Genomic DNA, 25,036 nt, shown 5'->3' with positions numbered 1-25,036 from the left:
CCTTCAGATTCGATGACATCGCCAACTCTTGTGGCTCCCATGGACTCTGTATCCATGCGTCTCCAACATGAGCACCCCAGCCGGAGCCTGAGACATCCGTAGTGAGGACTACTTGATTCAGACTCAGGAGAGTGCTTCCCTGGAGAAGATGTTCTGGCTGAAGCCACCATCTGAGATCCAACTTGAGGGATGCAGGGATGTCGATTATTGTATCCAGAGAGTCCTGAGACTTGTTCCAACGGCGGAGAATGTGATCTTGAAGTTGTCTGAAATGCATTTTGGCCCAAGGGACGGCTTCTATCGAGGAAGTCATCATCCCTAGTACCCTCATGGCTTCTCTCACTGAGCAGGCCCTTGATGATATTAGGGCCTGGACTGCGTCTTGCAGATTCTGTACTCTCTGATGAGAGAGAAAAAGATGCATCTTCTGAGTGTCTATAATGAAGCCTAGATACTGAATCACCGTGGATGGAACCAGAGATGATTTTTTCTGGTTGACCAGAAACCCGTGGGATAGCAGAAAGTGGAGAGTGATGCTGAGGTGATGTGAGAGAAGGTCTTCTGATGATGCTTGAATTAACCAGTCGTCTAGGTATGGAGTGATGAAAATCCCTTGAAGACGTAGTGCTGCAGTGAGGACTACCACCACCTTTGTGAAGACGCGTGGGGCTGAGGTAATGCCAAATGGGAGGCAGGTAAACTGTAGGTGTTGGATGCGATGGTGATGAGAGATTGCCACCCTGAGGAATTTTCTGTGTGCTGGCAGAATAGGGATATGCAAATAGGCGTCCTGGAGATCGATGGAGGCCAAGAAATCTCCCTTCTGGATATTCAGGATAGCTGAGCGTATCGACTCCATCCTGAATTTCTTTTTCAGGAAGAACTTGTTTAGGAATGACAGACCCACCACCTGTCTCCAATCTCCTGAAGACTTCGGGACCGCAAAAACCGGAGAATAAAAGCCTCTGAATCTCTCTTCTGCCGGAACTTCTTCTAGTGCGTTTTTCAGAATGAATTGATGAATGAGATCCATCAATACTGGATTGGAGCCCTGGTTCGCCATGAACTTTTCTGGTGGAAAGGCCCTTAGTTCAAGAGAGTAGCCTTAGCCTATATCCATCACCCAAGCGTCTGATGATGTTTTTCTCCAAATTTCTGAAAAAAATCTCAATCTGCCTCCCACCGGCTCTCTTATGGCGCTCATGGCGTTAGTGCTTATCTTTATTAAAGGATCTTCCCTTAAAGCCTCCAGCATCAGATTTCTTCTTGATATCTGGCTTTTTGTTCCTCCGAAAGGAATAGCTCCTCTTGGGGGAGGCTCTAGAACGGCCATAGAAAGGCCTGGTTGGTTTTTTCTTATTGAAAGGAAAATGGGCATCTTTTTCTTCATTAAACGATTTCAATATTTCCTTCAGCTGGGGACCGAAGATAGAGGATGGCTGAAAAGGTAGGCCCACAAAGCTGACCTTAGAAGAAATATCCCCGCCCCATTGCTTAATCCACATAGCACGCCTTGTGGCATTTGAGAGCGCCAGGATTCTAGATGAAAATTTTAAAACATCCAGGGGGCATCACAAAGAAATTCGGAAGCCAACTTCATGGTTTCTACCCCTTTCAAGAGGCGCTCTCTAGAAACCCCATCTTCGATATCCTGCGACAGCTGTCTAAGCCAAACTCTTAAAGACCTGGCTACGGGAATAGATGCTGAGGCAACTTTAGCAGAAGAAGAAGCTGCTAGGTACACTTTTTTTGCAAAACTGTCCGCTCTTCAGTCCAATGGATCCGTAAGTCTGATGGACTCCTCTGATGGGAACAATGATTTTTTTGCCAATCTGGCTGCCGCCAGGTCAAGCTTAGGAGGCTCCTGCCACTCTGCACAGACATTAAGGTCCAGCCTATAGGTGGATTTGAACCTAGCGCCTGCATCGGTCTTCTTTTCTGGCTTATTCCAATCCTTCTTGACCCACTCAGAAAGTATTGGGTGGGAAGGAAACACTTTCGCTGGAACCGGAGGGAAATAATAAAGCTGATCCTTCTTCGTTTTGTGAGACACATCTTTCTCAGATTCCACTGTTCCCTTGACCGCCGATAGCAGCTTAGGCAACTTTTCCTTAGGAAGAAGATATAAGTCTTCATCCATCTCATCTATAATGACATCTGAGGATGAGTTATCTGAAGAAGCAGAACCTGATGAAGGCTGAGAGGATATAGGAGAAGTGCGCTTAGTTGCCTTCTTTTTGGCTGGTACTAGAGACTCTTTTAATTCCTTAAAAGTGTTGGTCATCTCGCCTTTGAACCAATTAAGGAAGGCACTTGGTGATTCTGACAAGAGACACATATGCCCAGCTCACAATCCTCTGGTAAGGTTAAGACGTTCTGCACAAACATTGTGCTTAGTCTTCCTCTTTGCCTTGCCTCTATGAGAAGACATTCTGAGGAAAAAAATGTTTGTATCAGAATAAAAACATAAATATAACATTTAGATAGATAGGAAGGAAGGAAGCCTCATCCTTCAATACCTAACAGGGCCGAGAGATCTGCTGCCTTGGCTGAGCGCAGCCGGACAGAGATCTGGCCCTGTTTAAATAGTCGCGCCATGCTTGCGGAATCCGGACATGCGCGCGACACTCCCGGCGCATGCGCAATGGGCTCAGAGGCATCCAAGCCGCAGCGCCACATTGGAGTTCCCCCGGAACTAACCTGCTTTCCTAGGAGCGCTAGGAACAGAAGTCGCAGGCCCCGCTCACCGACCGGAACCACCTCCGTCTGATCCCCAGGTATGCCGGTTCCAAGATGCAGGTCGGGACGCACCGGGAGAATTTTTACCGCCGCCTTCTTCGGAGAGGCAGCGGAGGGCACAGCTGAGGGACCAGCAGCCGCCTCCGGTATACGGCTGACCTGACCTCCTAACTCAGGGAGCCCCGAGCATGAGGTACTTGTCCTGATCCTCTTCCGAGCGAGAAAGAAAAAAATACGAGGGTTGTGTCTTTATTGGTGATATATATAGGGGCACCTCAGGTGTGTTGATTAACTTGTCTTGATTACATTGCTATCAACTACTCTCATTCCGGGCAAGCTGGAAAGCATTAACCCATTTGGTGCCGCCTTAGGACGTACAGGAAATTGATATGTAGCATATATCACAAATCCATGGCCAAAAATGCCTTCATATTGCACACAAGTTGCAATTTGCCCTTATGGCTAACCAACGTACCCACAAGCCAGTTTCAACGTCTAAAGAAAAATTGCACTAATCCAGAACAATTTGAATTAGAAGCTATGTCCCTCACCAACCGAATTTAAGAAAAAAAGTACCCCATAGAACATCTCACAGGACAAGGTCAGCTAACTTGATAGAGCATCCTTTTTTAAACCCAAATCACCAAGTCCCAGTCCAGCGTCTAGCAAAATCATTATTCCCAAATTATTATTCCCATTAGTCCCAAACGTTTAATACACATTTTTGCAAAGTAGAAGCTATAATTAAGAAGATTTGGGCACTTCTATGTCAGGATAAAATCCTAGGAAGCCATTTACCACCTAACCCCCCCCCCCCATAGTCTATACAAGGGCACCGAATCTGAACATCAAAGTAGCCCCCACGGTCCACCAAACTAACACCATTTCAACCATCTAATCATAATAGTTCTCAAGGGCTTTTTCTGCTGCGGCCAATTCCCAAATTGTAAATTTATCCAGTTTCCCAAAAAAAATCTATTGTGAACTCCACAACCAACAGCTTCTCTCATACCATCAACAAATTTCTAACCTGCATCAGTAAGGGGGTAATGTACCTCACTGAATGCCCATGCAAAAAGCAGTATATAGGTAGGACATCACAGGCCCTCAAGACAAGAATACTGGAACACAGATACAACATTTAAAAACAAAACGACAAGCATCCCCTCTCCTCACATTATAAACAATATCACCAAGGAAACCCCAATGCACTTCAGTTCGCAGCCCTCCTCTCAATAAAACAAGACCAGCGAGGAGGGAATCATATTAGTAGGATGTCTAGAGCAGAGTCTAGGAAGATCTTTGAATTTGAGATGCTGGCGCCCAGAAGACTGAACAACAAAATGGAACTGTTTGGCTTCTTGGACCCCACAACTTAATCAATAGGGGGTGGGTCGGTCTCAATGGCCCGACGGAGTCTGGCTGCATATCAGCACTCCGACGGACCCTTGGGCCAGACCCACTCTCCAACTAACTTCGCCACCAAACACAGTTCATCAGTTCGCAGGCCCTCTGAGAATTCTGCTTGGGTTTTGTCCTTTATTGCACATGTGTTTATCTTTGTTGTATTTTATTTTTATTTGCATTATGATTTTCATTTTTAATTTTATTTTCTTATTTAATAAATTTTTTAAAGTTTTTTATATTTATTTATATATATATATATATATATATATTTTTTTTTTACTTACCGTATTTATCGGCGTATAACACGCACTTTTTAGGCTAAAATTTTTAGCCTAAAGTCTATGTGCGTGTTATACACCGATACACCCCCAGGAAAGGCAGGGGGAGAGAGGCCGTCGCTGCCCGCTTCTCTCCCCCTGCCTTTCCTGGGGTCTAGAGCCCTGCTGCCGGCCCTTCTCTCCCCCTGGCTATCGGTGCCGCTGCCCGTTCTGTCCCCCTGACTATCGGTGCCGGCGCCGACAGCCAGGGGGAAAGAAGGGGCAGTGGCACCCATTGCCGGCGCTGCTGCCCCGTTGCTTCCCCCCATCCCCGGTGGCATAATTACCTGGGTCGGGTCCGCGCTGCTGCAGGCCTCCGGCGTGCGTCCCCTGCGTCATTGCTATGCACGGCGCGGCGCACTGACGTCATGCGCCGCGCCGTGCAGCGCATAGCAACGATGCAGGGGATGCACGCCGGAGGCCTGCAGCAGCGCGGACCCGACCCCGGCAACAGGTAATTATGCCACCGGGGATGGGGGGAGGCAACGGGGCAGCGGCGCCGGCAATGGGTGCCTCTCCCCCTGGCTATCGGCGCCGGCAATGGGGCACCGATAGTCAGGGGGACAGAACGGGCAGCGGCGCCGACAGCCAAGGGGAGAGAAGGGCAGGCAGCAGGGCTCTAGACCCCAGGAAAGGCAGGGGGAGAGAAGCGGGCAGCGACGGCCTCTCTCCCCCTGCCTTTCCCGGGGGTTTATCGGGGTATACACGCGCACACACGCACCCTCATTTTACCATGGATATTTGGGTAAAAAACTTTTTTTACCCAAATATCCTTGGTAAAATGAGGGTGCGTGTTATAGGCCGGTGCGTGGTATACCCCGATAAATACGGTATTTCATGTTAATTTCACTTATCATCTTTACTTTATTTTAATCTAATTACATTTAATTTGTATCTTCATTTTTATTTTTATTTGTATTTTCATTCTTAAATATTTTTTCCCATCTAGACTTTATTGCACCCATTTTATCTACATTTGTTCATTTTTATGCATATTGTAATGTTATTCCTATTCTATTATAGTATCATCCAATTTCATAATAGTGTCAGCTACTTCGCATTTTGTTATATCTCTTTTTTGTGTATTGCTACATTGTCTATTACCCAATAATCAAAATGTACCGATTTTCCCACAATTGTATGTGCCAATTACATTATTTATATAGATCCGAACCGGGTCTTCCTTAATACCAGTTCAGACTTCAACCACAAAATAGTTGCTGGAGTTACAAGAATATAAAGGACCAGACTTGGAGTCCTCCACCACACATTTTATTTGCTGCTGATAAAGAGACTAGTGGTCTTGAAACGTGTCCAGTCCTTTCTATTAACCCTGTGTTCAGACCTACTTCCACAGATCTGCATCACATGCTTTTCCATTGCAGACTCATCATTGCAGATCCTTCCAACTTGAAAACTGCGCCTCAAATCTACAAGGCTGCAGCATCCACGTAGTGGAAACATTCCGTTTGCCAGTGCCTGATCTAATCTGGCTACTACTTGCATGCTTCACCGCCAGGATCAAGCGGCTACTACTCATACCTCTACTTGCCCGTGCTGCCGGCGAGTTTAGCTGGAAACGCACGGACTCTGTGACAGCTATATTCACGCCCAACTCGCAAGACACAGCGAATCCGACGGCATTCATCCTAAGCAAGCACATCGGCATCTCTGGCAGACATAGCCTATTCCTAGCTCCAGCACACCGGCAGACCCAGGACTCACCACACACCCAGCCAAACCAGAGCCAGGTGAGCAGTGTATAACACTGTATCCAGCCTCATAGAGGACACCAGGAAAGAGGACTCCACATCTCCGGGTGCACTAAACCTTTAATATAAGGAAAATGATTGCATTTAAACTTTCTATATACAAGATTCGGACCCCCGGACCTTGTTGCATTTAAGTGCAGGATATACTTACATTCCGAAGCACTCTACCAATAACTCATAAGTGGTTTGTGCATTTTCATTTTCGCTTAGAGACTAATAGGATCATCTGCTAAGACTGTATCTTATCTACAGGTGGTTGCTCATAGCAACAGATCATTACACTACTTGTTAGTGCATTTTAACATTATTGACTCTACTTGGGTGATACAGGAAATTATTATTGCTACATTTCTCCCAATTCCACCATCATGCATTTAATCTGAACACAGCCTAAGCACCTTATTTTTAATACCATTGTTTTATTATTTTTACATTTTTGTTTTACTAATCATGTATCAATCTTCATTTTTACGTATATTGTAACTGTTTATTGGTTTGACTTAAGCGGTAAGCAAGGGCCCTGCAACCCGCCAGTCATCCAGTGTCTCATTATTTGAATATAATAAATTATCCTTACATTTATAACTAAACCAGTTCACAGTGTGCCTCAGTTATCCGTGACCCAGAGCATCAGAATTCTTAGTATTATTTGTTGATTTACTAATGAGTTTATCTTTTTTTGTGTTTTTTTTAGGCACACGTCATAAAAGGCACCTTAAATTAGGGAACACTCAGGAACCACTTTGAGTTATTTTACAAGGCAGCATAATAAACATGTGTGTTTCCGACATATTAAAAAAAAAAAAAAAAAACATATTTACTAACATTTCCTACAAAAAAGTGTTGTAATTTTTAAAAATAGAAAATAAAATAAATTTTGGGAAGTTTTCTAAGTCATTCTACATGTTAGATGAGATGTTAACATGTATGCTAAGTTTTTCAATTGATATAAATTTGTTGACACTTGTTAAATGTAAATGTAATTCTGTACCTACTCCATCACATTCCCTTTTCATTTTTTTCCCACTTGCCTAAAATCACATATACCATATCATGTAGCCACAATGTTCTCAGCATTTTTAATTAGTGAATGTATTGCCAAAGTACTTTACATAACAAAAACTATGTTATCCTTTTTTAGGTGCTTTTTATTTTTTAACCGTCGTCTTATTATACACATGAGAAATAATAATATTAATTTAAATCTAACACTTGACTTTTAGATTTTAAGTTAACACAATATTTTTATTTTTAACATGTGTTGCTGTGTTACGTTATTCACACAGTATTAGGTAGACTTATGTTTCTTCTTCCCTATTTACAAGCTATTAATCAAAAAATTCCTCAGTAATATGCTGACGAACTGCTTGACCCACGTTATTCACATGGGGAGATGTATTTTTCACTGCTTCAATTTCTTCTTGCAGATCTTCATCAACCTCCGCTTCCAAATGATGTTTAACCCCTTAAGGACCAGGGGTTTTTCCGTTTTTGCATTTTCGTTTTTTGCTCCTTGCCTTTAAAAAATCATAACTCTTTAAATTTTGCACCTAAAAATCCATATGATTGCTTATTTTTTGCGCCACCAATTCTACTTTGTAATGACGTCAGTCATTTTGCCCAAAAATCTACTGTGAAATGGAAAAATCATTGTGAGACAAAATTGAAAAAAAAATGCCGTTTTGTAAATTTTGGGGGCTTCCGTTTCTACGTAGTAAATTTTTCAGTAAAAATTACCCCTTATTCTGTAGGTTCATACGATTAAAATGATAGGTTTGATTTTGTCGTACTTCGGGAAAAAAATCATAACTTCATGCAGGAAAATGTATACGTTTAAAATTGTCATCTTCTGATCCCTATAACTTTTTTATTTTTCCGCGTATGGGGCGGTATGAGGGCTCATTTTTTGCGCCGTGATCTGAAGTTTTTAACGGTACCATTTTTGCATTGATAGGACTATTTTGCACTATTTTGGACTTTTGAATTTTTTTGCGTGTACGCCGTTGACCGTGCGGTTTAATTGACAATATATTTTTAGAATTTGGACATTTCCGCACGCGGCGATACGTATATGTTTATTTTTATTTACACTGTGTTTTTTTTATGGGAAAAGGGGAGTGATTCAAACTTTTAATAGGGGAGGGGTTAAATGATCTTTATTCACTTTTTTTTTGCAGTGTTATAGCTCCCATAGGGACCTATAACACTGCACAAACTGATCTTTTACATTGATCAGTGGTTTCTCATGGGAAACCAGTGATCGATGATTTTGCCGCTTGACTGCTCATGCCTGGATCTCAGGCACTGAGCAGTCATTCGGCGATCGGACAGCGAGGAGGCAGGTAGGGACCCTCCGGCTGTCCTGTAAGCTGTTCGGGATGCCGCGATTTCGCCGCGGCTATCCCAAACAGCCCACTGAGCTAACCGGAATGGTTTCACTTTCACTTTAGACGCGGCGTTCAACTTTGAACACCGCGTCTAAAGGGTTAATAGCACGCGGCACCGCTATCAATGCCGCACGCTATTAGCCACGGGTCCCGGCCATTGTTAGAGGCCGGGCCCGACCTGCTATGATGCTGTGGCCCCGCGTTATAGATCGGGAGCGGACATATGACGTTCCAGTACGTCATGTGTCCTTAAGGGGTTAACTGCAATGTTGTGCAGTATTGTGTGACTTTTTAGGACTCCAAAGGTGTGTTCTACCATTGCCCTTGTCTTTTTGTGTGCCAAATTAAATTGATGTTCCGTTTGTGTTCTTGGATTTAAATAGGGTGTAAGCATCCAAGACTGAACTTATGTCCATTGTCGCCTATAGGATGGAACATATCAAATTTTCAATTTCACTTGGCTTACTTCATAATAAAATTGTTGTTTTGTACTGCATTGTACACTTTGTAAATGTGTACATTTTTTCAAACATCTTTCCTTAGGCTGCCACCTCATGGTTGTCCACCATCACCTTTTACATGTATGAAACCTATTGAACTGTCATCTTGGCAGGGAAATTCCTCATTTGACATTTCATTCTCAGCAGAAATAACTTCAAGACTTAAATGTTCAGATTGATCATGACGAACCAGGGAAAGGTCCTGCGGTTGTTTTTGAATAGTAGATGGTTATGGGGAATCACTATTTTTCGAACTATCATCATCTGCCTGCGGAAAGTGTTCATGAATGAACTTCTGAAAAGCATGTGAAATCTCTTCTTTTTGCTGTTTTTGCCTTATTTTTCTAGGTGCTTTGCTCATAGCTGCTGCTACTCCAATATTCTGAGTGGTTTCTTCCCAACTGTATGAGTTTATTCTGTGTTAAGTATTCTGGGTCAGCTGTTTGCAATTTTCCGTGGGTTTGGTTTTGTGATCAATGCGCCTAGAAACCCATGTGTGATAGCCTGGGGGAGTACGGTATATGGGGTGTAGCTGTGCGGTGACTAAAGGATGTCTGGTTAACCCTTTCTATTCATGACGCCAGGGTGAGGGCTCCTCAGTAATGCTTGTTCTACTGCCACCCTTCCCAAGAGCAATAGAGAGGTAGATAATAATGGAATGTCCACAACCGGAGAGTTTGCTGAAAACAGTTGTAACTTTTACTGAAAATGTTATGCAAGCTTCATAACCGGAACAGTTTCTATACATGCAACTTCTCTTGAAGATTGACAAAGGTTGGGACTTTAGCAATTTAGAGTCTTTAGGATAATATGCGCTGTTCCACTGGATTTAGGGGATTTAGTTGCGGTCCAGTAGTCACGCTAGCGGGGAGTAGTTTAGAACTCAAGGTTTAGTTCAGTTGAGGCCGGTAGATTTTCTGGCGTAGCGTGTCTTTGCAAGTTGCGCAGATCCTGCTAGTCCGGCATCCACAAGAGCAGCAACCCAAGAGAGCGATAATTGGCTACAGCTCTCTTATATGGGCAGGGGCTGGACTAGAGCTAATTGGTCCAATACTTGTGTCAATCACCATTACAAGGGGTTATGGGTAACATGTGACCCAGGGACCTCCAAATGTCCTCCAAAATACCATAGAGGATATTAACATAGTCACATGACCAAAGGTCCTGCGACGCTAACAAGGTAAGTAATCTATACATTATCTTAAATACATACATTATTAAATATATACACTCACAAACACTATAGAATTAGAGTAGAAAAGAGGCGACTAGGGGCTGTCCCACCTGGGGGACCCTACCTGAGCGTAGTCACCCTGACTTTGGGGACCACCACACTAGGTACAGTATGCAATACGGTATCGGGACACCACAAATGCACCTAACCATCCCCAGGTACCCAAAAGAAAAAAACCCTGTGCACCTAAATAGTAAATAACCAGGGGAAAAACTACAGAAAAAAGACCGACACAAAATAACAACACTCCAATTTTAGTAAATAAACCCCAATGGCCCTCATTTACTAAGAGTGGAGTGTAGGTTTATTTGTGGGTTTTAATTCCCTACAATTTATTTTCCACGGTATTTACTAAGGTTTCCCTACATTTTCCACTTTCCCTACATTTTCCTTTTTACACATGCTCTGATCTGTCTGGTTTTCCTCAGCTGAAATCCACCACATTTTATGTGGAAACCTTAGTAAATATGTCGGGAACACACCCTTTTTCTGAGACCACGCCCCTTTTCCCAGCGACCACGCCCCTTTTTTGAGTTTTCTTAGCATAATAGAGAATTAGTCATTTTTTTTCAATTCTGGCCTAAATTCTGGTGCAAAATCTGATGCAAAACATGTCGGGTTTGCAATAGTAATTGAGGGCCAATGTGTTTCTGAACTCCCAATTTTGTTTAGTTTTTTTAACCAATTATATGTGTGTTGGATGAACTGGCAGACAGACTGCAATCTGCAACAATTAGACATTGTCCATAATTTATCAAAATGAGTGAGAGAAAAACTGGAGAGATTTTGTTCACAGGAATTGTGAGTGGTTGCTGTGGGAAAATTATCAGTCAGGGCCAACGTGTTTTCTGAAGTCACAAAAAATGTTTTTATTTTTTTATTTTTGACCAACAAATACAGTAGGGGAAGATTTATCAAAACCTGTCCAGAGGAAAAGTTGCTGAGTTGCCCATAGCAACCAATCAGATTGCTTGTATCATTTTTCAGAGGCCTTTTTAAAAAATGAAAGAAGCGATCTGATTGGTTGCTATGGACCACTCAGCAACTTTTCCTCTGGACAGGTTTTGATAAATCTCCCCCTAAGTGTGTATACACTTTAAACTCCAGTAGTAATTATTACACCATGTAATTTATCAGCTCACAATTATTTTTTTGCCGATTTAATTTTTTTACCTTTATGTGTGCCACTAGCAAACATTAGCACTTAAATCTGTGCTAAAGCAACTGTGTGAAAATGTGACACAAAAACTCATGTCTGTACACTTTTTTCCTCTCAGTGTGCCACACACGAAAAACTGGCACACTTTACACAGATTTTGCCTGCCCCTGACCAAATAAATGTAGTAGTGCTGTGCCCATTTGGGCACTGAAAGCACACTGTCCTATTTGAGATGTTCTTTTGGCCCTGACCTGACAAGACAAATACAGCACACAAGCCCAATCTCGGCTTTTATAGTACTTTCTTTTGTATTGTACATAGCGTGCAAGAAATGCTGTCTGACTGTCTTCTTCTCACCCTGATCTGACAAGGCAAAGGCAGCCCACAATACTTCTTCTATAGTGTTCTGGTGATGTAAAATGAAGTGCAGTACTGCTTGTCTGGCCTCTAATAACACAATGGGCCTCATTTACTAAGAGTGTCGGGTTTTTACTAGTGGGAAAAGTTGTTTCAGACATGCGGGATTCCTCTCTATTTACTATTGGGAAAAGTCGGGAACATTTTCTGACCAGTTTTTTCTAGGTCGATATTTCCCCCTTTGTGACAGACCACGCCCCTTTTTGGCTTCTCACAGTGCAATGTCGGGTTTGTTGGATTTTCTAGGCACACACTGTTGCACACTGGCACACATTGGTGCAGACATGTCTCAGACATAATAACCAGACAAAAACTGGTCGGTTTCAGCTTAGTAAATGAGGCCCAATGGCTCTTATTTACTAAGAGTGGAGTGTAGGTTTCTTTGTGGATTTTAATTCCCTACAATTTATTTTCCACGGTGTTTATTAAGGTTTCCCTACATTTTCCACTTTCCCTACACTTTTTTATTTATTTTATTTTATTTTTTTACACATGTTCCTATCTGTCTGGTTTTCCTCTGCTCAAATCCACCACATTTTATGTGGAAACCTTAGTAAATATGTTTGGTTTTTGTGAAAATGTCGGGAACACGCCCCCTTTCGGAGACCACACCCCCTTTCCCCGGCGGCCAAGCCCCTTTTTTGGGTTTTCTTAGCAAAATGGAGAGTTAATCTGTTTTTTTTTTCAATTCTGGCGCCAATTCTGGCGCACAACCCGAAAAAACATGTCGGGTTTGCAGTACGGTAGTAAATGAGGGCCAATATGTTCATGAAAGAGGTTTTCCTCTAACTAAAATGGCTGCTGCAGGCACATACATAGGCTTTTCTTCTGCCTTTTACCCACCGCTATACTGCTGTTTAATTGTCTGGGAAGTGTATGCAAGCCATTTTCAGATCAGCCATGTGATCTTGCTAGTTGCAAAGTATTCTGGGCTACCCTGATGTTATATATGTGGGCCTACTTACTGCTGCTATGCTAAAATGGTGCCAATGCCATGTGTTCCCATCCCTTCTCCTATTGTCACGTGGTGTTGGTACCATTTTTACCGTTTTTGACACAGCAAATATTTCCCAAATTTCGACCCAAATCCAGCTTCCATGGGTTTGGTTCGCTCAGCACTACACAGATCAATCCACAGAACAATAGAAAAGTAGATTTTTTATTTTAAAAGTGTTTTTATAGTAGTAAAACATCATTATGTAAATGTGGTATCACCTGAAGCGTACTGACTCACAAAATAAAGTTAGCATTTTATTTATGCTGCATAGTGGAAATGTAAAAAGTTATAAAAAAATAAAGTTAATTTACATTCTCCTTAGAATTAATTAATATAGGATAATCAATACATTATATGCACAAATGCAACTTATTCCAAAAAAAAATAAAAAATCAGAGAAGCAGAGCAGACACACACCTGACTTTAGCTTCTGCTTCCAAAGCCTGATAAATGCCATCAAAGCCTAATTTTCAATCCCTGCAGTAACCCTGACTAGCACCTTAAAGGGGTACTCTGGTGCTTCGACATCTTATCCCCTATCCAAAGGATAGGGGATAAAATGCCTGATCGTGGGGGTCCCGCTGCTGGGGACCCCCGTGATCTTTCACACATAACCCCGTTACCATCAGTCCCCGGAGCATGTTCTCTCCCGGTCTGATGCCTGGCGTTCACGAGGCCAGAGCATTGTGACGTCACGGCTCTACCCCTATGTGACATCACGCTCCGCCCCCTCAATGCAAGCCTATGGGAGGGGGCATGACAGTTGCCATGCCCCTCCCATATGCTTGCATTGAGGGGGCGGAGCGTGAAATCACACGGGGCGGAGTTGTGACGTCACAAGGCTCCGGTCCTGTGATCGCCAGTCATCAGACCGGGAGCCCAACGGAGGGTAATACCTCCCAGACCCGCTCAGATGATGATGTTCACCTATCTTAGGTGCCTAGCTACCACATTTCCTCACCCTCCTGGAAATAGGAAAGATCCCCTCTCTACCCTGTTTTTTCTCCCAGCTCTCCCATCCCATCCCGACAGCAACGTTTCATCCCAACTCCTCCACCTGCCGTACTGCCTAACAGCTTTATTTGGATTTGATAATCATGGAGACACATGGCATCTTTAAAGGAAGCCTTTCACATTGAAGATGTAGTTCAATCTGCAGGAAAATGTTAAAGGGGTACTCTGTCTCTAGACTTGTTATCCCCTATCCAAACCCATTCATGTCTGTGGGAGGGGGCGTGATGGCTAGTACACAGCCATCACGCCTCCTCCCATAAACATCGCCAGAGATCGCCAGTCATCCTGCAGTCATTCCACTGCTCCCCTAGTGCCACTGGAATCACTGTCCTATTCTCTGGCCCCTGGTCTTTTTTCTGCTTCTGGAGGTCAAGAAATAACACTGCTGTTCAGCTAATCACCACCTAAGTGATGCCCTGCCTCAGCTTAATACATGACACTGCTGCTCAGCCTATCGCCAGCTGAAGTTGGACATAGCTGAAGCCAGCGTTAACCTGAGAGGCAGTGTGATGTGTTGACCCCAAGAAGCAGAAAGAAGACAGCAATTCCAGCATCACAGAGGGAGCGGTGGTGGTAAAAATCAATGTGTACTGTTTTAATGGCAGCATTTAGGGAGTATAAAAAAGGTGTTAAATTAGACAATATTATTTTGTTGCCCAATCTTTCGAGGCGTGCAGCCAGAGACTGGAGCGGGACACTGGAGGTACCGCTGGAGCACTGGAGGTAAGTAAAAGATTGTTTTTTACAGACTTATAAGTGGCCAAGGTTTTGAAAAATCTTTCTCCTGCTGGATAACACCTTACATAAACCCTTGGCCTCTAGGGGTCCTTGTTCCAGGATGGACATTGGCCGGCATTTATCATTGTAGGTGTAAGTGAAGCATTTTTCTACACCTTTTTTTTGTGTGCTGGTAATATGTAGGAGCACCTTGGCCAACATTTATCATTGTGTTTAGACTGTTATTTGTGTCTACAAAAGGCACAAAAAGGCGCAAGCAGGGTTTATTTGTGCCTTTTTTGCACCTTTTTGCTTACACATTTCTGCTGATTTTGAGTTGCAATCCACTGATTTTGGCAATACATATGATATGGAAGGGTTTTATCAACTGCGCCTTTTTGTGAAAAGGCGCAAAAAAGGTGCAAAGCCACTGAAAAGTCTCTAAAACTACACCAGCCAGGACTTGGTGTAGCTTTTTGGTGTATGTGAAGAGAGAAATTTCAGAAAATGTGACCTGCACAAAATGTATCAAATGCTCTTTGACCATTTAATAAATTTGGTGCTCCTACACATTATCAGCACACAAAAAAAAAGGTGTAAAAAATGCTTCACTTGCACCTACAACGATAAATGTGGGCCCAAATGTATTAAATGGTCACGGAGCATTTAATACATTTTGTGCATTTTCTGAAATTTCTCTCTTCACATACACCAAAAAGCTAAGCTCAGTCTGGGCTGGTGTAGTTCTAGGGCCTTTTCACACAAAAGGCGCAGTTCATAAAACCCTTCAGTATCATGTGTATTCCTAAAATCAGTGGATTGGAACTCAAAATCAGCAGAAATGTGTAAACCAAAAGGCGCAAATAAACCCTGCTTGCGCCTTTTTTGCGCCTTTTGTCTAAAGACAATGATTAATGTTGGCCATTGTCCTCTCCAGCGGCCGCATCATCTGTGTCCCGCCCACTGGAACAAAGTCCAGAAAGTGAGGGAAGGACAAGCAGTAGAGACAGTGCTCTGTGCTGTGCTGCAGGCTGTCAATCATCCTGCTCAGAGCGTGTGGGACAGATCCCTGCTTGTCCTGCACTAAGGAGGAGGGTGGAAGCTCCCCCAAGCTGGCAAGCTTCACACTTACAGAAGGGTATCCCCCTCCTCCTTAGTAAATTTCAAAGGACCAAGCAGCATAATGGAGAAGATAACAGAAGAAAGAATTATAAAGATATGGATTGACACATGGCAAACATATATATTGCAAGCAAGACTGGGTAAGTAGGCAGCCTAGGACAGTTTTATAATTTTTTTACATTTTTTTTTTATAATGATTCTGTTGAACCACAATTCAAAAGCAATGTCTGATCTCCATTAGTTAATTTTCTGTAATGTGTTATTTATTATTATTTTTGTCAGTCTCAAGTTATTTCAGGGAGCACTGTATGTATCAACCTGCTCAGCTCCTCCTGCTCTACACCATTATGCCTGCAGAGTGAATTTGATCATCAATAGGATTGTTGTTATTATTATTTAGATGTATTGAATAATAACAAACTAGTTATGAAACTTGCAAACAATATTAGAAAATGTTGATCTTTAGATAATCACTCTGCTTGGTGAGGCGCCACATTCTTACTTGGTTCTGCATCATCTAAGCATTTTTCTACTTCAACAGATTCTGCTTGACTTCTGTGACGAAAAGCCTGAGAAATTTTACGGACACTTGAATTCTCGGAAGCGGTTCCTTCAAAGAGTTTGGCCATGAATCCCACCCCAGCTGTTCTAATGAAGTTACCAGCAGCAAAAACATATAAGATAGGGTTAGTACTACTACTAAAATATGCAAAGGCAATAGCATTGGGTCTGGCTTTTTTAGCTGCCATTGTAAGGGTTTTTGATGAGAATATTTCTCCTGACACCTGTAATATATTGATAGTGTGGTATGGAAGCCAGAAGAGGGCGAAAGTTACTATAATCATGATGACCAATCGGTTTGTCTTTTGTTTTGTTTGAAACTTTGCAGTACGTAACCTCAGTCCAATGTAGACATAGCAGGACACTATGATTGTGAAAGGTATAACAAATCCTGTCAAAGCCTCAAACGTACACTGAAAAACGATATGTTCTGTACTGTTATGAAAAAGTTCACATTGTGGACGACCATTTCTGAACACCATAGTACGGTAAAAAATCATTGTGACAGCTAACAGAGATGCTGATATCCATATTGATGCAACTATGCCTCGGACCACCGGCTTTGTGCGCATTTTCTGAGATGTGAAGGGTCTGACCACAGCTAGAAAGCGATCTATACTCATGAACATGATCAGAAATACACTGGTATACATGCCCAAACCACAAATGTAATAACACACTTTACAAATAATTTCCCCAAATGTCCAGCTACAAAAAGTCCAGCTACCGGTGGAAAGTACATGGAGGAAAAATGGGGCTGTTAGGATGACAATGATGTCTGCCACGGCCAGATGGAAAATGAGGAGACACGTCACTGTGCGTTTCTTTATTTGTGTCAAGATTGTCCAGATGACGAAGGCATTTCCTGGGAATCCAATCATAAAGGCAATTGAGAGAATGGCAATGCCAACTCTGGTGGATATTCCAGCAGATAAAACTGGGATCTCAGTGGAATTTGTAAAAGTAGAATTTATTATGGACGTTTTCGTCAGCCCAAGGGTTGCATTCTGTTTAGGGAAAAGACAAGTATCAGAAACATTCAACCAACAGTGAAATAAAACCCTATTCATACAGTTTTTATTAAATAGTCAATGTCTACTGGTAATGATTTCTGATCTTAACTACAATAAGTACAATAAAAGCATCTCATTTGTTATCCCTTCATTATTATATGTTAAATGGGCACTGTCAGATATAAAAGCTTTTTATATGTTGTACATCTTGGCAAAACAAAAGTTTTTCTAATATACTTCTTTTAAAAATGTTCACATAAAAAAAAAAGAAAACTGCCTTTATAAATACTACCACTATTGGTCCCCATACCTCCTAGGACACTAATGAGTTCCACAGCAGCATGAGTGTGTCCAAGGTTCATGGACATGAGATGGCTGATTGACAAGGCTGCAAGAGAGAATCAGCCTGCAGCAACACTACTGTAACAAAGAGTTTTAACAAACATGTGCCTCCAGCTGTTGCAAAACTACAACTCCAAGCATGCCTGGACAGTCAAAAGATGTCTGGGCATACCAGGAGTTGTAGTTTTGCAAAAAAAAAAAAGCTATAGGCACACAGCTCAAGGCAACACTACCGTAAAAAGATTTATCATAACACTTCACCTCCAACTATTCCAAAATTACCAAAAGTCCCAGAAATACAGGACTGGCAAAGGATGGCACACATGAATGACATAGGAAGATGTTATACACTCACCATATTGTCTTTGGGGGTAGAGTACAGGCAATCTCCAATAAGCATTGTATGTGTGTGTGTACAGCATAAATCAAGAGAGGAAAGGGTTACAGAGCAGGGCTGCTAGGCTCGCTCCCCCAGAGCAGTGAGTATGCAGAGTGAGGGAAGGGGAAGAGTCATCACAGTGCAGGCAAGAGAAGGAAGCGCCTCACCCTTTGACATTGAGCAGCTGTAATATGCTATTTTTTTGTGAAATTCCAGTGATAGAGACATAAAAAGTACATTTACATGATCAGGATGAGGTACTGAGTAACATATAACGTTTAATTTTTTATTTTTTTTTATTTTTTGTGGGATATGACAGGTACGCTGTAGTGAGTAAAAGAAATGTATTGTTTTTATAACAATATTTTTATTGTTTTTGAAATATCCAAGAAAAACAAATCACAAATAGTCATTACAAAATATACAACATGGTGTGTAAAAAGATACAACATATCTGACCGCATCTAGAATGGATATCTATCACTTATATCATATTTGGTCAGCATATGTAAAGAACAAACTAAAATAACCTTACAACACTGAAACTAAACATTTGACCTATATTGCGAAAGTGGTATGATATGATAATGTACACGGGTAAGGATCAAATGAAAATGAGGTCTCCCCAAATAAAGAGAGGAGAAGAGTCAATAGCCATATGGATATGTCTTAGTATGTAGATCGTTGTAGATTCCTGTATTGACTAAAGTTGGACCGTATTGTAAGGGCTATAAAGCCAAACATCCCATTTAGCTAGAAAATCCCTGTCTATATTCAGGGCACATAAGACCTTGTATTCGTGCCAACAGTTGGAGTTGATCTTCCTCTTAATTTCCATAATTTATGACACCCTTTCAGATCTCCAATTTTTTGTTGTAATATGTCAGGCTGCTATCAGAGAGTGCATAATAATGGTTTTATGGAATGGGAAATGATGTGCAGATCTATATTTGGATGGCCGGAGGAAGCACGGTGGTCCGTGCGAAACGGAGTCTGTTGCCAGTTTGTCCCCCCACTGCACGTCCTATCCCCCAAGTTTGTGAGTATCTGTCTATGCTTTGCTTACGCAAATAAAGGAGAAGAGAAACGTGGTGAGTCTGCCGGTCTGATCCGTTGTCTTTACTCTATCAGATCTATATTTAGTAGAGATAGAGCAGGGTTAGGGATTATTGGGAATCCACATAAATGTGAAAGGAATCTGCCTAATTTTCTCCAGAAGGAGAGTAGTTTAGGGCATTCCCACCAAATATGAAGGAAAGTTCCAATCTCAGGGCAACGCCTGCATTTATCAGGTGAGTGAGAGAAATGAGCTGGAAGGGGTGAGGTACCAGATGAAGAAGAGTCTTTTAGAGGTCTCCACATGACTGGCGCATTTAGTGAGTCTGCTTACTACTGAATGAGCTTGTTCCCACTGATGTTCTGTAAAGTAGGTTTGAAGTTCAAGCTCCCACTTAGTTACATGCTGATCGGGAGTACGGGAGGAAGAGTTTACTAGGAACGCATAGCTCCAAGTAATTCCTTTGCTCAAGGTTGAAGATTGGGAAAGCCAGTTTATTAACTCAGAACTGTTACCAGTGCGTATGGATTTTAAAGAATCGAGGGCATGGTGGATTTGGAGGTATTTGTAGAAGTCTTTGTTACTTATAGAGAACCTAGTGTGTAACTCCACAAAAGCCACACAAGTCTTGCCATCCCAAAAGTCAGACAGCAGAAAAATACCGCCATCAGACCAATGAGAGATACGGAGGTCAGGAATGTAAGCCTCCAGTATAGAAATGGGTAATTAAGGGAGATTAATTTGGCATAGGTTATTAGGGCAGATATAGGAGTGCCACAAGTGGAACATCACCCTTATAGTCGGATGGGTACTGAAAATCGTAGTGTTAAAAATGGAAGCTGCCAACAAAATATTTTTAATCAGAACATTTTCCAAGAGAGAGGTCTCTATCGATACCCAAAGTATATTTTGTCACACTGGAAAAGTAGCTATACATTGTTATCTTCACATATGGATTATCACATTCTAGAAAATAAATTTTATACACTACAAAAATATATAACTTAGTTCTGTTTAAAAAAAAAAAAAAAGTAGTCACGTAATTTATACTGCATATATATGTATGGAAAAGTCTTGATTTTGCCTTTATGATCTGAGTGCAACCTTGTGTCTGTATTCCTTTCACCGACTGAGGATGCAATGTTGTATGATATTTGTACCATTTACTGTTATTTACCCGCCTTGTTTTTTTTTTTTAAATACTTCTCTTGTATAAGTTTTTGTGTGGCTTAGAAAATTACATATATTGCATTAAATGATATATGACATCTTACATGCTAGTAAACATCATATCCTACATACTATAACATTTCATATTTTGCATACTAGAAAATTTGATATATTAAATTCTAAAAAATAGAATTTAATATATCAAATCAGACCCTCTGATGACAAGAGATTACAGACTATCTCCAAAATACAAAGCAAAATGCTCACAGTTTGTAGATCTTCATCTTAGGGAATCATAGCTTACAAGCAGTCAAGCAACTATGCCTGGTTTTAGAATAAATGTGGCCTTGGGCAAATGTCAAAGTGGGTGTTCACCATTACAGTTATAAACCATATATTATAGACACAGTTCGGTATTACCAATAATACCACTATATGGGCCCAAATAATGACAGCACACTACCATTACCACTAATGACCACCATACATGGGTGTCCCCCGGTAGGAAGGGAAAAGAGGGGGCTTGTGAATAGTGGATAGGTTTTAAAGTATTGGAGTGCCCCATTAAAGTTATGCCCCCCTTGGAAAACTTTCTATGGATGTCCATGTCACCACACTGTTACTAATTAATAGTTTCTTTATATCTATAGAGCCAACATATTCTGCAGTTCTTTACAAAGAGTCACCAGTCACTGTCCCCATTGAGCTCACAAATTAAATTGCAATGCATGTATTTGGAGTGTGGAAAGAAACTGGAGTATTTGAAGGTAACTTACTTAAACGGCAGGTACACTTTAACTGAGACAAGTGAGGTTTGCAGTTTTTGTTGTATGAGTTATCACTGTGCTCTTGAGGTATTTTTGGTAAACCAGGAGAGGCTCACCACTGTTCCAAATTTTCTCCATTTGTGGATAATAGCTCTCACTGTGCTTCGCTGGAGTCCCAAAGCTTTAGACGTCAGTTACTTTATTTCTCGCTGTACCTGAATTTCTTTGGATCACGACATGATGACTAGCTTTTTTGAGATCTTTTGGCCTCCCTCACTTTGTCAGACAGGATATTTTTAAGGGATCAATAATAAGGCCTGGGTGTGGCTAGTGAAATTGAATCCAACCTTCCAAGTAATGTGATTAATTTCATGAGTTAAAGGGGTATTCCGGCCAAATACATCTTATCCCCTGTCCAAAGGATAGGGGATAAGATGTCTGATTGTGAGGGGCCCACCACTGCATGATCTCTGTGAATAACCCGCATTCTGTGAGGGGCTGCGTCTCCAGTCTCGGAAACCTATTTGTTTTCGGGAACGGAGACGTGATGTCACACCCCGCCCCTTTTCATGTCTAAGGGAGGGTGGCGGGAGTGACGGCTGTGGTGTGACGTCACGTCTCCAGTCCCAGAAACAAAGAGGTTTCCGAGAATGGAGACGCAGCCCCTCACAAAATGCTGGTTATTCACAGAGATCATGCAGTGGTGGGCCCCTCGCAATCAGACATCTTATCCCCTATGCTTTGGAAAGGGGATTAGATGTATTTGGCCGGAATACCCCTTTAACCAAAGGGGCAAGTATATTTTCACAAAGGGGCCATGAAGATTCGTATAGATTTCTTTCCCATAACCAATGAAACGATCAAACTGCATTTTGTGTTTACTTGGGTTATCTTTGAGTAAAATGACACTCTGATGATCTGGCATGACAGTGTGACAAGAGATCAGGAAAGGGGCAAATACTTTTACACAGCAATATATATATACATATATATAATTATTAGATGGTAATAATAAAATACATATGTTTTTAGTCCCACTGGAAAAGTAACTATACAATGTTTACAATGTTATCTTCACATATGGATTATCACATTCTAGAAAATATATTTTGCACCTTATAAAAAAATATTGCATAGTACTGTACAAAAAGAAAAAAGTAGTCATGTAATGTATATTGCAACTATCACTTTCCTTGATATGCATTGAAAAGTCTTGATTTTGATTTATCATCTCAATTCAACACTGTGTCTGTATTCCTTTCACCAACTGAGGATGCAATGTTATATATTTGTACCATTTACTGTTATTTACCTGCATTGTTATTTAGTTTTTTTTTTCCCAAATATTTGGTATTTTGCTATTTTTTAAGACTTTTCATGTGTAAGTGTTGGTGTGGCTAATAAAAAATAATGCTAGGAAAAAATATCATATATTACATTAAATGATATATGACATCTTACATGCTAGAAAATATCATATCCTACATACTATAAGATATCATATTTTCCATACTACAAAATGTTATATATTAAATAAAAAAAATAAATAGCATGGATTACATAACAGAAAACGATTTCCTAAGTGGTCTCCAGAGGTTTCACATACTACATGGTCAGGTGTTCTCCTTATTTTGTCTTATTACATACATTATTTATTACTTACTGCCTCGGTCATGGTGCTGCAGAGTAGATCAGATTATGATATTCCTGTAAATTCCAGTATATTAGTCCAATCAAAAATCTGCCATGCTATGCTTGGACTGAAGGTTTGGAAGAGAAATGAAAGCTGCAGAAAGAACCTATATAACATTGCAGGCAGGTTTCCTGTTGTCACATTTCTGTGTAAACGATTGCAAAATGAGATGTTAGTGGATTAAACAGTATGAAAGTAGAACCACAAGATGCAGCCCGCTCACCCACAGTTTAGAGCCACGTAGTGTAGAGACCAGACACAGGGCTGTGCCCATCAGTGGCAACATGCAAGCAAATAGAGGTTCCAGTGTTCTTGAAACTCCTTAAAATCCAAGCAGAGAAAGGACATCAAGGCATCAAAACATACATATTTGTAACTTTTTAGAAACAGTTTTTCATATAATCCCTAGTGGATTTGCCAACATCCCCTAAATTTTGTAACAGAGCTGAATGTTGATCCTCCACCTGTGTGGCTGATGACTCGGACCGTATTGGGGAGCGGAATCTAAGGTGCCGCTGGTCTTCACCAGAGCCAGCCACAAGGCAGGATGGGCTTGCTGCGGCAGGCGACACCCAGATCGCTACCCCCGACACGGCTCAATCACACAGATAGCTGGGCAAGGCGAGGCACCGAAGGATAAGGCAGTATCGTAGTCAAACGTAGCAGAAGGTCAAGGCAGGCGGCAAAAGTGCGGAGTCTAATAACGCAGCCGAAGGTCTGGAAACATGGGTAAGGCTAACAGGCTATAAGGGTCACTTAATCTAAGGCTAGGGGCACTGAATATCCGGCAGAGAAGTGTGAGAGGTGCAGAGACTAATGTGGTGTCAGGTGCAAACACTAATTAAGGGCGCACTGGCCCTTTAAATTTCAGAGCTCCAGTGCGTACGCCCTAGGAGACGGGAACACACGCACCGGAGCTGAGACAGAGAAGCAGAAGAGCAGGGTGAGTGACGGGCTGGGATTCTCATGCGGGCACTTCCCACGATGCAAATCCCAGCCCTGCCAACAGAAGGGGACCCCGGGACACTGCACTCACAGCTGGAACTTGCGTGTGACACGCTGTAAAACTTGGCGGAGGTGAGAGAGATGAGATGGGACATCGGGCGAGTAAATGAATATGTCATCGAAATAAACAACGACACAGGAGTACAGGAGGTCACAAAAAATATCATTGATGTACTCCTGGAAGAATGCTGGAGCATTACAGAGTCTGAATGGTATCACTAGATATTCGAAATGTCTGTCACGAGTATTAAACACAGTCTTCCATTCGTCCCCTTCATGTATACGAATCAGATTATAGCCCCCATGAAGGTCTAGTTTAGAGAAAATCTTGGCACCTCTCAGACGATCAAATAACTCTGAGATTAAAGGAAGTGGGTAGCGGTTCTTTACTGTAATTTTATTCAAACCTCAGTGGTCAATGCATGGTTGCAATGATCCGTAATTTTTTTCCACAAAGAAGAGGCAGGGGAAGAGGACCTCCTGATAAATCCCTTCTGAAGGTTATCCATGATGTAATTAGCCATTGCCAAAGTTTTAGGAACTGACAGAGGGTAGATTCTGCCCCTTGGAAGTGTGGTGCCAGGTAGTAAGTCAACTGGACAATCATAGGAACACTTCGGCTTGCTTTTCACTGAAGACATCAGCATAGTCCCGAAGAAAGAAAGGCAAACCAGGCATAGGACGAGAGGATGGTTCCAATTTTGAGACACGTACGTGGATACAGTGGTTGTTGCAATGCGGACCCCAGGAAAGAACTTCTCCAGTTTTCCAATCCAGGTGCGGACGGAGCATGGAGTTGCAAATACGGTATGCCAAGCAAGAGAGGAGAAGAACAATGTGGGAGAACATAGAAGGACAAGTTCTCCCTATGTGAGACTGACCTGCATAGACAATGGTTCTGTGCGATATCGGACAGTACAGTCCAGTATTTCACCATTGACCGTAGAGATGTACAGAGGCTTTAAAGAGGTACTCTGGTGACCAATGTGTTTTTTCAGTTTCTACTTACCCTTGCAGGTGGGTTTTCTTCTTATCTCTGGTCTCGTGCTTGCTCTTTGTCTTTCTTTTCCTTTCTTTGCACAAGTGTGTCCATGTAGTGTAGCCTTTTTTTGGAAACCACAGCTCTCAGCATGCCTTGTAGCCTGTCTCCTCTTTCAGTGCCCTGCCCAACTTGTTTTGCATTGCCGCCCCTTTCCCCTTTAGCACTCCCTTTCCTGCCCTGCTCATAAGTATACTCACCCCACAGTCCCCACATCAGGAAATGAAT

At 41.9% G+C, this 25,036-nt stretch overlaps 1 protein-coding gene across 1 annotated transcript; it reads right to left on the bottom strand.

The window, feature by feature from the left end:
• Positions 1-15,065: 15,065 nt before the first annotated feature.
• On the bottom strand, positions 15,066-23,530 carry LOC130277438 (leukotriene B4 receptor 1-like). The gene is made up of 2 exons (XM_056528111.1): positions 22,735-23,530; positions 15,066-17,350 (listed from the first exon to the last, which is right to left on the bottom strand). Exons 1-2 carry the CDS (start codon positions 22,744-22,746, stop codon positions 16,253-16,255), a joined length of 1,110 nt encoding a protein of 369 aa, XP_056384086.1. The 5' UTR covers positions 22,747-23,530; the 3' UTR covers positions 15,066-16,252.
• Positions 23,531-25,036: the final 1,506 nt, after the last annotated feature.

The sequence above is a fragment of the Hyla sarda genome, chromosome 1 (assembly GCF_029499605.1).
Source record: "Hyla sarda isolate aHylSar1 chromosome 1, aHylSar1.hap1, whole genome shotgun sequence".
In the NCBI taxonomy this organism is placed as follows: Eukaryota; Metazoa; Chordata; class Amphibia; order Anura; family Hylidae; genus Hyla; species Hyla sarda.
The sequence above is the reverse complement of the archived record's forward strand: the minus strand, read 5'-3'. Positions and strand labels throughout refer to the sequence as shown.